Source organism: Salvelinus alpinus, chromosome 1 (genome assembly GCF_045679555.1).
Source record: "Salvelinus alpinus chromosome 1, SLU_Salpinus.1, whole genome shotgun sequence".
Taxonomy (NCBI): Eukaryota; Metazoa; Chordata; class Actinopteri; order Salmoniformes; family Salmonidae; genus Salvelinus; species Salvelinus alpinus.
Window position 1 is genome coordinate 25,056,563 of NC_092086.1, and position 13,366 is coordinate 25,069,928.

The 13,366-nt window shown below is 48.9% G+C and overlaps 1 protein-coding gene across 1 annotated transcript in view; it reads left to right on the plus strand.

Annotated features, from left to right (window-relative positions):
- coro7 (coronin 7) overlaps positions 1 to 13,366 on the plus strand; it is a 252,581-nt gene that overhangs the window by 5,043 nt on the left and 234,172 nt on the right. The window contains exons 4-6 of the mRNA XM_071394783.1: positions 180 to 250; positions 5,161 to 5,347; positions 7,127 to 7,203. Of these exons, the coding sequence (XP_071250884.1) occupies positions 180 to 250; positions 5,161 to 5,347; positions 7,127 to 7,203 (335 nt within the window). The remainder of the gene's footprint in view (positions 1 to 179; positions 251 to 5,160; positions 5,348 to 7,126; positions 7,204 to 13,366) is intronic.

A 13,366-nucleotide genomic window follows, 5' to 3' on the forward strand; every position in this document is an offset into this window, starting at 1 on the left:
TCTCAAATAAACCCTTAAACTTGTGACCTAAATATCTTGTTTGTCCTCCTCTGTCTCTCTCTCTCTCAGATCTGATAACTGATTTCTCCTCTATCTCTCAGATCTGATAACTGATTTGTCCTCCTCTCTCTCTCTCTCAGATCTGATAACTGATTTGTCTTCCTCTCTCTATCTCTCAGATCTAATAACTGATTTGGACTTCTCTCCGTTTGATGATAATCTCCTGGCTACCTGTTCTGCAGATGAAACGGTGAGGCCCTCCTGTCTTCCTGTCCTCATTCCTCCAAGGCCCTCCTGTCTCCCTGTCCTCATTCCTCCAAGGCCCTCCTGTCCTCATTCCTCCAAGGCCCTGTCCTCATTCCTCCAAGGCCCTGTCCCCATTCCTCCAAGGCCCTCCTGTCTCCCTGTCCCCATTCCTCCAAGGCCCTCCTGTCTCCCTGTCCTCATTCCTCTATGGCCCTGTCTTCATTTTTTTTTTTACGTCCTTCATTCCTTCCTTCCTCTTGACCTTTCACCTATAAGATGAGTGATAGCTTTAAGAGAGGAAGGAAGGAAAGAGGATTTTGTTATGGTCATACACTCTGGTTGTTGTATTTTTCATGGTACATGCACATACTCATGAACAGTTGTTTGTATTTTTAGGCCGGGAACGAGGGCTATGACACATCTGGATGAAAAAATGAATTGCATTGACTGTTATTATGTGGAAAGAAACCTTTGAAGTCACTCAGAGTCCGTGTGTGAGTGTGTATGCAGACTCAGCAGCAGGGTCTGCCTCAGAGGGCTGAGTAAACACATGTACAGCCACACTGAGCCGAAGCCTCAGTGCACAGTAAAGTACCCAGCATATGTAGAGGAGCCCTGAGCTCAGCTAGGATACTTTATATTCCCAGTTTCATCTGCTGCCAAGAAGACATTGTTATAGTCACCTTGTTGTGCTGATTAACACACACACACACACACACACACACAGACGTCCACACCCACAAAAACACATGTACACACACACACACACACACACACACACAGACAGACAGACAGACAGACAGACAGACAGACAGACAGACAGACAGACAGACAGACCCACAAAAACACATGTACACACACACAGACGTCCACACCCACAAAAACACATGTACACACACACAGACGTCCACACCCACAAAAACACATGTACACACACACAGACGTCCACACCCACAAAACCACATGTACACACACACAGACGTCCACACCCACAAAACCACATGTACACACACACAGACGTCCACACCCACAAAACCACATGTACACACACACAGACATCCACACCCACAAAAACACAGACGTCCACACCCACAAAAACACATGTACACACACACACACACACACAGACGTCCACACCCACAAAAACACATGTACACACACACACACACACAGACGTCCACACCCACAAAAACACATGTACACACACACACACACACACAGACGTCCACACCCACAAAAACACATGTACACACACACACAGACATCCACACCCACAAAAACACATGTACACACACACACACACACACACACACACACACACACACACACACACACACACACACACACACACACACACACACACACACACACACACACAGACGTCCACACCCACAAAGACACATGTACACACACACACCCTGTTTTAAGACCTTGCCATCGCTTTTGCCATCGCTTTGGGCTCCCAAGTGGCACAGTGGTCTAAGACACTGCATCTCAGTGCAAGAGGCATCACTGCAGTACCTGGTTCGAATCCAGACTGCATCACATTCGGCCGTGGTTAGGAGTCCCATAGGGCGGCGCTCAATTGGCCCGTCTGGGTTTGGCCGGGGTAGGGTTAGGGGTAGGCCGTCATTTTAAATAAAAATTTGTTCTTAACTGACTTGCCTAGTTAAATAAAGGTTAAATAAAATAAAAACATAATAAAACAGGCCCCAGGTGGCATTTAAAAAGCGCCAATTTACCTCCTTATTGCTGGATTAAATCCTGTATCTGTAGTCCTAGTAGGGAGAACATGGAACATGGTCCAGGTGTCCGTAGTCCTAGTAGGGAGAACATGGTCCATGTGTCAGTAGTTCTAGTAGGGGGAACATGGTCCAGGTGTCAGTAGTCCTAGTAGGGAGAACATGGTCCAGGTGTCCGTAGTCCTAGTAGGGAGAACATGGTCCAGGTGTCCGTAGTCCTAGTAGGGAGAACATGGTCCAGGTGTCAGTAGTCCTAGTAGGGAGAACATGGTCCAGGTGTCCGTAGTCCTAGTAGGGAGAACATGGAACATGGTCCAGGTGTCAGTAGTCCTAGTAGGGAGAACATGGTCCAGGTGTCCGTAGTCCTAGTAGGGAGAACATGGTCCATGTGTCAGTAGTTCTAGTAGGGGGAACATGGTCCAGGTGTCAGTAGTCCTAGTAGGGAGAACATGGTCCAGGTGTCCGTAGTCCTAGTAGGGAGAACATGGTCCAGGTGTCAGTAGTCCTAGTAGGGAGAACATGGTCCAGGTGTCAGTAGTCCTAGTAGGGAGAACATGGTCCAGGTGTCAGTAGTCCTAGTAGGGAGAACATGGTCCAGGTGTCAGTAGTCCTAGTAGGGAGAACATGGTCCAGGTGTCAGTAGTCCTAGTAGGGAGAACATGGTCCAGGTGTCAGTAGTCCTAGTAGGGAGAACATGGTCCAGGTGTCAGTAGTCCTAGTAGGGAGAACATGGTCCAGGTGTCAGTAGTCCTAGTAGGGAGAACATGGTCCAGGTGTCCGTAGTCCTAGTAGGGAGAACATGGTCCAGGTGTCAGTAGTCCTAGTAGGGAGAACATGGTCCAGGTGTCAGTAGTCCTAGTAGTGAAAGCTCCAGTGTTTAACAGTAGGTGGTTGGGTATGTGCATACTGAGTCTGCTGCAGTGGGTTTTAGGGCAAGGCCAGCTGTTGGAAATTAACTCACTGTTCGTCAACAACAGGGTTGGGGCTAATGGCATGTCTATACTCGCCTTTCAATTTTCAGAGAGTGTAGCTGGGGTTTGAGTGTTCAGTGAGTGTAGCTGGGGTTTGAGTGTTCAGTGAGTGTAGCTGGGGTTTGAGTGTTCAGTGAGTGTAGCTGGGGTTTGAGTGTTCAGTGAGTGTAGCTGGGTTTGACTGTTCAGTGAGTGTAGCTGGGGTTTGAAAGTTCAGCGAGTGTAGCTGGGGTTTGAGCGTTCAGCGAGTGTAGCTGTGGTTTGAGCGTTCAGCGAGTGTAGCTGGGGTTTGAGCGTTCAGCGAGTGTAGCTGGGGTTTGAGCGTTCAGCGAGTGTAGCTGGGGTTTGAGCGTTCAGCGAGTGTAGCTGGGGTTTGAGCGTTCAGCGAGTGTAGCTGGGGTTTGAGCGTTCAGCGAGTGTAGCTGGGGTTTGAGCGTTCAGCGAGTGTAGCTGGGGTTTGAACGTTCAGCGAGTGTAGCTGGGGTTTGAGCGTTCAGCGAGTGTAGCTGGGGTTTGAGCGTTCAGCGAGTGTAGCTGGGGTTTGAGCGTTCAGCGAGTGTAGCTGGGGTTTGAGCGTTCAGCGAGTGTAGCTGGGGTTTGAGCGTTCAGCGAGTGTAGCTGGGGTTTGAGCGTTCAGCGAGTGTAGCTGGGGTTTGAGCGTTCAGCGAGTGTAGCTGGGGTTTGAGCGTTCAGCGAGTGTAGCTGGGGTTTGAGCGTTCAGCGAGTGTAGCTGGGGTTTGAGCGTTCAGCGAGTGTAGCTGGGGTTTGAGCGTTCAGCGAGTGTAGCTGGGGTTTGAGCGTTCAGCGAGTGTAGCTGGGGTTTGAGCGTTCAGCGAGTGTAGCTGGGGTTTGAGCGTTCAGCGAGTGTAGCTGGGGTTTGAGCGTTCAGCGAGTGTAGCTGGGGTTTGAGCGTTCAGCGAGTGTAGCTGGGGTTTGAGCGTTCAGCGAGTGTAGCTGGGGTGAAGGGATCCGTTTAAGTCTTTGCCTTCGATTACCTACTGACATGGAGCAAGATACAAACCTCAAAACCTTCTCTCTAACATAAGATAGACATATGTTACATTTGCATGTGTATAATACTGTATTTATATGCATGTGTAACATACACTTGCTTACATTCAGCCACAAGAGCATTAGTGAGGTCGGGCACCGATGTTGGGCGATTAGACCAGACTCGCAGTCGGCGTTCCCATTCATCCCTAAGGTGTTCAATGGGGTTGAGGTCATGGCTCTGTGTAGGCCAGTGAAGTTCTTCCACACCAATCTCGACAAACCATTTCTGTATGGATCTCGCTTTGTGCACCGGGGCATTGTCATGCTGAAAGAGGAAAGGGCCTTCCTCAATGCTGTAGCTAAGATTTCCCTTCACTGGAACTAAGGGGCCCGAACCATGAAAAACAGCCCCAGACCATTATTCCTCCTCCACCAGACTTTACAGTTGGCACTATGCAGTCGGGCAGGGAGCGTTCTCAAACCCAGATTTGTCGGTCGGACTGCCAGATGATGAAGCATCACTCAAGAAAACATGTTTCCACTGCTCCAGAGTCCAATGGCGGAGGGCTTTACACCACTCCAGCCGACGCTTAGCATTACGCATGGTGATCTTAGGCTTGTGTGCGGCTGCTCGGCCATGGAAACCCAGTTCATGAAGCTCCCGATGAACAGTTCTTGTGCTGGCGTTGTTTCGAGGCAGTTTGGAACTCGGGTAGTGAGTGTTGCAACCGTGAACAGACGATTTTACACACTTTAGCACGCCACAGTCCCGTTTTGTGAGCTTGTGTGGCCAACCACTTCGCGGCTGAGCCGTTGTTGCTCCTCGACGTTTCCACTTCACAATAACAGCACTTACAGTTGACTGGGGCTGCTCTAGAAAGGCAGAAATTTGACGAACTGACTTATTGGGAAGGTGGCATCCTATGACGATGCCACGTTGAAAGTCCCTGAGCTCTTGAGTAAGGCCATTCTACTGCCAATGTTTGTCTATTCAGATTGCATGATTTTATACACCTGTCAGCAGTGGGTGTGGCTGAAATAGCCAAATCCATGTCCACATACTTTTGTAATTATTGTGTATGTCACTGTCTTCATGTTTGATTGAGAGCCCATTCACCTGACACTCTTGTTTGTGTGTGTGTCTCTTTTACTCAGCACAACAAGGTCACTAAAAACATGCTTTCTTGGCCTGGTGTGTGTCCATGCAGGTGAAGCTGTGGCGTGTGTGTGGACCAGAACAGGAGCAGCCTGGGGGGGCGGAGGTGACCCTGTGTCCCGGAGAGGGGCGTCTGGAGCTGGTCGCCTTCCACCCCACCTCCTCTGGCCTGCTGGCTGTGGGCTCCACCAAGACAGTCCAGCTCTGGGACACCAGCCGCCAACAATCACCGCTAGCAGGTAGGATACACTGGAGGAGAGGAGCTATACACTATGTGCAGGCATGAAAGAATGGTGAATGCATGAACACACACTCTCTTATAGACACTCACAAAGGATTGAAGGAACGCACACAAACACTCATCACTCACTCACATGGATCCATACAGTACAAACACACTTCTTCACACAAATATACCAGCAAACAGACCATACACACAATCTGTCAGTCAGTTTGATCCTTTCACATTGATTTAGTTTCCTTCTGCTCTGTGTCATACACGTCTTCTGCTAATGTGTTATACACGTCTCGGTGTTATTGGTGTATCACGTCTCTATGTTGGGCTCTTGCGAGGCGGTTTTGTCTTCGTAGCCTTTGGTTTCCTCAGGGTGACTCCGTCTCACTGACAGACAGGCCGTCTATGCTGTCTCTGCTACTGGAGAGAGGTTGAGGTAATGTCTGCCTCTTCTCAGTATCCGTGGCTGTCTGGTCTGGGTGGCGTGGCTCAGTTTGCTTATCCACTGGCCTTCCACTGACAGACAGGCTCCACCATGATGGCTGATGCTGCTCACTGCTGCCCCCACAGGCTGTGCCCTGCCCTTCCATTACTCCTTAACCACCCCTCTCTGACCCCTGACCCTGCTGTCTAGGTTCATCAGGGGGAATCTAATTTATTTTTTACCCCATTTTCTCTCCAATTTCGTGGTATCCAATTGGTAGTTACAGTCTTGTCTCATCGCTGAAACTCCCGTACGGACTCGGGAGAGGCGAAGGTCGAGAGCCGTGCGTCCTCCGAAACATAACCCAGCCAAGCCGCACTGCTTCTTGACACAATGCCCGCTTAACCTCGAAGCCAGCCGCACCAATGTGTCGGAGGAAACACTGTACACCAGGTGACTGTGTCAGCGTGCACTGCGCCTGGCCCGCCACAGGAGTCGCTAGTGCGCGATGGGACAAGAACATCCCTGCCGGCCAAACCCTCCCCTAACCCGGACAACGCCGCCCCATGGTTCTCCCGGTCGCGGCCGGGAGACAGAGCCTGGACTCAAGATCTCTAGTGGCACAGCTAGTACTGCGATGCAGTGCCTTAGACCACTGCGCCACTCGGGAGGCCTAGAGGGTGAACCTCAACACTGTGGGACTGTGTCCCGTGTGACGACTTTCTTCACCATTTAACAAATGCTGTTGTCATCTTTGCCATCTACTGTCGTGTCATCATAACCCATACATGCTATGCTGTGTCCAACCAGCCATAGCACCATAACCTCATTATGTTCTGTGTGCCATTGATCCAGGGGGTCTTAACTGGGTCAACTGGGTCTGCTTTGGAGTTTCTACAATTGATGTACTGTTTCATCCTGTGTTTCCCTCTGTGTCTTGTGTCTTGGCCCCCACCTGTCCCGTGTCTTGGCCCTTCACCTGTCCCGTGTCTTGGCCCCCACCTGTCCCGTGTCTTGGCCCCCACCTGTCCCGTGTCTTGGCCCCCACCTGTCCCGTGTCTTGGCCCCCACCTGTCCCGTGTCTTGGCCCCCACCTGTCCCGTGTCTTGGCCTCCACCTGTCCCGTGTCTTGGCCCCTACCTGTCCTGTGTCTTGGCCCCACCTGTCCTTTGTTTCTACCTGTGCTTTCTTTTCTTTCTGTCTCTTCATCCTGAATCTGTTCTTTATGTACTTTGTTGTTCCCGGTCTTGTGTTAACCTGTGCTGTTGACCTCTCTGTGACCTTTCCTTGACCTCCCCTGTGATAACCTGCGGGCTGAGCTGACCAGTCTCTTGACCTCTGACCTGTGTTTGTCTGCAGCTCTGGAGCCGCACGGTGATCAGCTGCAGAGTCTTAGCTGGAAACAGGACGGCTCCCTGCTGGCTTCCTCCTGCAAGGTGAGTCAGTCCTACAGTACATACTGAGACCAGACAGGAACTATTATTATCATGTACAGTACATCTAAATATAAACTCAGCAAAAAAAGAAACGTCCTCTCACTGTCGACTGCGTTTATTTTCAGCAAACTTAACATGTGTAAATATTTGTATGAACATAACAAGATTCAACAACTGAGACATAAACTGAACAAGTTCCACAGACATGTGACTAACAGAAATGGAATAATGTGTCCCTGAACAAAGGGGGGTCAAAATCAAAAGTAACAGTCAGTATCTGGTGTGGCCACCAGCTGCATTAAGTACTGCAGTGCATCTCCTTCTCATGGACTGCACCAGATTTGCAAGTTATTGCTGTGAGATGTTACCCCACTCTTCCACCAAGGCACCTGCAAGTTCTCTGACATTTGTGGGGGGAATGGCCCTAGCCCTCACCCTCCGATCCAACAGGTCCCAGACGTGCTCAATGGGATTGAGATCCAGGCTCTTCGCTGGCCATGGCAGAACACTGACATTCCTGTCTTGCAGGAAATCACACACAGAACGAGCAGTATGGCTGGTGGCATTGTCATGCTGGAGGGTCATGTCAGGATGAGCCTGCAGGAAGAGTACCACATGAGGGAGGAGGATGTCTTCCTTGTAATGCACAGCGTTGAGATTGCCTGCAATGACAACAAGCTCAGTCCGATGATGCTGTGACACTGCCCCAGACCATGACGGACCCTCCACCTCCAAAATCAATCCCGCTCCAGAGTACAGGCCTCGGTCTAACGCTCATTCCTTTAACGATAAACGCGAATCCGACCATCACCCCTGGTGAGACGAAACCGTGACTCGTTAGTGAAGAGCACTTTTTGCCAGTACTGTTTGGTCCAGCGACGGTAGGTTTGTGCCCATAAGCGACATTGTTGCCGGTGATGACCTGCTTTACAACAGGCCTACAAGCCCTCAGGCCAGCCTCTCTCAGCCTATTGCGGACAGTCTGAGCACTGATGGAGGGATTGTGCGTTCCTGGTGTAACTCGGTCAGTTGTTGTTGCCATCCTGTACCTGTCCCGCAGATATGCTGTTCGGCTGTACCAATCCTGTGCAGGTGTTACACGTGGTCTGCCACTGTGAGGACGATCAGCTGTCCGTCCTGTCTCCCTGTAGCGCTGTCTTAGGCGTCTCACAGTACGGACATTGCAATTTATTGCCCTGGCCACATCTGCAGTCCTCATGCCTCCTGGCAACATGCCTAAGGCACGTTCACGCAGATGAGCAGGGACCCTGGGCATCTTTCGTTTGGTGTTTTTCAAAGTCAGTAGAAAGGCCTCTTTAGTGTCCTACGTTTTCTTAACTGTGACCTTAATTTCCTACCGTCTGTAAGCTGTTAGTGTCTTAATGACCGTTCCACAGGTGCATGTTCATTAATTGTTTATGGTTCATTGAACAAGCATGGGAAACGGTGTTTATTCTCTTTACAATGAAGATCTGTGAAGTTATTTGGATTTTTATGAATTATCTTTGAAAGACAGGGGCTGGATAGAAAAGATGGCAGAAAGTGCATGTCCACATATTGTGATCTACTTTTCAATGGGATCCTACGATAAAGGTTTGTCACATAGAGAGGTTGCTATCTTATGTGTTGTGTCTTAAATACTTCCCAACTCTCTAGTGGCAAACAATAGCAGTAGAGGTTCACATAATGTGTGTTTGACATCTAGTACATTGCGGTTGTACTGTGCAGAATCACTGATCTACAAGTTAAATGACATGTTATTGCTCATTTACATACTGTATATTTTGCTGATTTTATCGCAGGTGCAGTGAGATGCTTATGTTCCTAGCTCAAACATTGCAGTAAAACCGAAAAATACAAAACAATACACACAAATCCCCTAAATGAAAAGAAATTAAGAAATATCAGAACGAGCAATGTCAGAGTCCGCATTATAAATATACAATATGTGTATATAATGGTGTGTATTGACATTATGGACAGTATATGAATAGAAAATATATGTACAGCAGTAGTTATGTAGGATGAGCCTTGACTAGAACACATATGAAGTGGGTAAAACAGTATGTAAACATAATTAAAAACCCCTAAGGTTGTTGTCCGTGCCCCTGTGGACATGTAATTAGCATTATTGCTCCCAAGAGGGTAGGCCTATGCCCTCACAGGCCCACCCATAGCTGCGCCCCTGCCCAGTCATGTGAAATCCATAGATGAGGGCCTAATTTGTCAACCTGGGATGGAATACTGTAGTAACTGTAGTAGCCGCGTCTCACCAGTAGATGCCGCCAACGGAACACCATATCCCCCTGTTTGCCTGATTGGCGCTACCCGACATTAATCAGCATCTGTTTTTGAGCGGAACATTCCGTCAACGAGTCAACAGGGGTGACACTCATTAACCCGGGTGGAGATCTTGTACTCTGACTGACTGTGTCCCACTTTTTATACTGGATACAGAGTTCTCCATAAAACCTCAACCTCAACTTTCCCTTGGGTTCTAAAGTGGAAATGAACACAACTCGGGGATTGAGAAAGAGGGATGAGTCTGAGATCACTGATGTAATGTAACAGCCAGTTTGTCTAATTGTTTTAGTGTTGTAATAGTTTGATCGTGTTGACATGAATTAATGCAAGGGTGTGTGATCCTCACTGAGCAGCCAAGCCTTCCTATTAACATTAGTTAGTGTGTTAGTTATCAGCCAAGTCTTCCTATTAACATTAGTTAGTGTGTTAGTTATCTGGCAAGTTGCTTATTTTTTTTCTTTCTCTCTCAAACAGAAAACAGAAGGGAACATTGGATGTGTCATTAGTTAGGCCTTAACGAGGCGCTGGAGGCAGGGTACATAACTGTTTAGTGTAGAACGGCATCCATCAGGCCCCCGCATGCAGAAAACCCCAGTGAACTCTGACCTCAAGCCCTGCACACGTCCAGGATAATTTTCATTGGGCACCAAATGGGCTGAAACAGGCAGGGACTACCTGGACTTGTCCAATAAGAAACCCTTGTTTTAGTTTTCCATTACAAAATGTTTTGCTATTTTCTTCCCTAATAACTAACACACTAACTAATGTTAATAGGAAGGCTGATAACTAACACACTAACTAATGTTAATAGGAAGGCTGATAACTAACACACTAACTAATGTTAATAGGAAGGCTGATAACTAACACACTAACTAATGTTAATAGGAAGGCTGATAACTAACACACTAACTAATGTTAATAGGAAGGCTGATAACTAACACACTAACTAATGTTAATAGGAAGACTTGTCAGATGAATACAACCCAAGCCTCTTCTCCCCAACTGCCCCGCCCGACCCCTGCCTCTCCTGGGGAGAAGGGAGCTATAGTAAGAGTCCTATCTCCACCGCCTGCTCCCTGACAGGTTCTGCCAGTTACTGCCTTTTTAAAGCAAAGTAAAGAGCAGAGGTGAAAAACACACAGGAGGGGACCTCAATCCTCACCTGGCCACAGAGGCCCGTCGCAAGGCCCCAAGAGCGGGTGATTTAGCGCCCCAGGAGAAAGGACCTAGGCATGGAGGCATGTGCGGTGCCCCCTCCTGTCGTAAAGGAAATAATAACTGTGCTGGAAGGTATTTCCATCGTGTGTGCGTTCGTGTGTGCGTTCGTGTGTGCGCGTGCGTATGCACGGTTGAGTAGGGGGTGCCAGAGTGGAGGGAGCTCTGGGTTTATGGAAAGGGGGGCAGAGGGAGAGAGAGGGGAGTTTATGAGTAGAATGGTTTCATGTGTAGTTGAACTTGGACACTAGGCAGGGGCCTTTTCATCAGCGGGGGTTAACATAACTCATTTTTTAACACTTCCTGCCTTTGAGGTACAGTATGTGCTGTGGCAAAGGTTGGTGTACTTCCCTTGTCCTCTCCTGCTCTCTTGGACACTTTCTCTGTCACATACAGATCTAGAATCAGCTTTCTATTTCGCAACAAAGCCTCCTTCACTCACGCTGCCAAACATACCCTCATAAAACTGACTATCCTACTGATCCTTGACTTCGGTGATGTCATCTACAAAATAGCTTCCAATACTCTACTCAGCAAACTGGACGCAGTCTATCACAGTGCCATCCGTTTTGTTACTAAAGGCCCTTATACCACACACCACTGCAACCTGTATGCTCTCGTTGGCCGGCCTTCGCTACATATTCGTCGCCAGACCCCCTGGCTCCAGGTCATCTATACGTCTATGCTAGGTAAAGCTCTGCCTTATCTCAGCTCACTGGTCACGATAACAACACCCACCCGTAGCACGCGCTCCAGCAGGTATATTTCACTGGTCATCCCCAAAGCCAACACCTCCTTTGGCCGCCTTCTAGTTCTCTGCTGCCAGTGACTGGAACGAATTGCAAAAATCGCTGAAGCTGGAGACTTATATTTCCCTCTCTAACTTTAAAATCAGCTATCTGAGCAGCTAACCGATCGCTGCAACTGTAAATAGTCCATCTGTAAATAGCCCACCCAATCTACCTACCTCATCCCCATATTGTTTTTATTTACTTTTCTGCTCTTTTGTACACCAGTATCTCTACTTGCACATCATCATCTGCACATCTATCACTCCAGTGTTAATCTGCTAAATTGTAATTACTTCGCTACTATGGCCTATTTATTGCCTTACATCCTCACGCCATTTGCACACACTGTATATAGACTTTCTTTTTTTTCTTTCTATTGTGTCATTGACTGTACGTTTGTTTATCCCATGTGTAACTTTGTGTTGTTGTTTGTGTCGCTTTGCTTTATCTTGGCCAGGTCGCAGTTGTAAATGAGAACTTGTTCTCAACTGGCCTACCTGGTTAAATAAAGGTGAAATAAATCAAAAATCTGGTTGGGTTCGCTGAGACTAAAACGGAAGGACTACCTGAACTTGTGCAATAAGAAATGCTAATTGTAGGTTTCTGTTGCAAAACATTTAAAAAAGTTTCCATAAGGAACCTTTTAGTAGACCAAGCAAGATCAAAACCCTACAGAGAGACAGGCTGTCGTATGACTCTGTGTGCTTGACAATTGTGTGTGTCAGAGTGGGGGTCATTTCCCAGTGACCAGAAAGGATTTCAGCCATCAGTCAGTCAGTGAGGGCCCGTGCTCAGACCAGAATTACTCTTAACATGATGATGGTCCTTAGGAAGGCTGCTGCTGGCCTGAGAGAGTGGAGGGGTGGAGAGAGAGAGAGTGGAGGGGTGGAGAGAGAGAGAGTGGAGGGGTGGAGAGAGAGAGAGTGGAGGGGTGGAGAGAGAGAGAGAGCGGAGGGGTGGAGAGAGAGAGAGAGCGGAGGGGTGGAGAGAGAGAGAGAGCGGAGGGGTGGAGAGAGAGAGAGAGAGCGGAGGGGTGGAGAGAGAGAGAGAGAGCGGAGGGGTGGAGAGAGAGAGAGAGAGCGGAGGGGTGGAGAGAGAGAGAGAGAGAGCGGAGGGGTGGAGAGAGAGAGAGAGAGAGCGGAGGGGTGGAGAGAGAGAGAGAGAGAGCGGAGGGGTGGAGAGAGAGAGAGAGAGAGCGGAGGGGTGGAGAGAGAGAGAGAGAGAGCGGAGGGGTGGAGAGAGAGAGAGAGAGAGCGGAGGGGTGGAGAGAGAGAGAGAGAGAGCGGAGGGGTGGAGAGAGAGAGAGAGCGGAGGGGTGGAGAGAGAGAGAGAGCGGAGGGGTGGAGAGAGAGATCGGAGGGGTGGAGAAAGAGGGAGAGAGAGGGGGGGGGAGACTGAGTAAGGCCGAGAGATGGACAGAGAAGAAAGAGAAAAAGCGAAAGACAGAAAAAGAAGGGAAAAACAGAGTGGAGGAGAAATGTGACACTAGATGAGAGCGTCTGGGGGTTCTGGCTTCTCTGGGTTGACTGAGACCTGGGGTGTAATTTAACTCAATGGGCCCTTCAATCTCTCCGATACCCTTTATTTAAGCAAATAGGCCCTGCCAACGTGTGTTCAGTTGAGGCCGGGCTCACCCAAATGGGTGAACATGGGGGTGCGCTACGTCAGATGAAGGGAGACCGTGGCCATCCATCCGTCACCCAGCGAGCAGCACTCATCATAACAGGCCTGGGGTGTGTTCATTAGGCACTAAATGGAAGAAAACAGAGCGACTGGAAACTACCAATAAGAGACGCTCATTTTTGTTTTCTGTTGCAAAACGTTTTGCTATGGTGTGCTCTAAAACATACTAC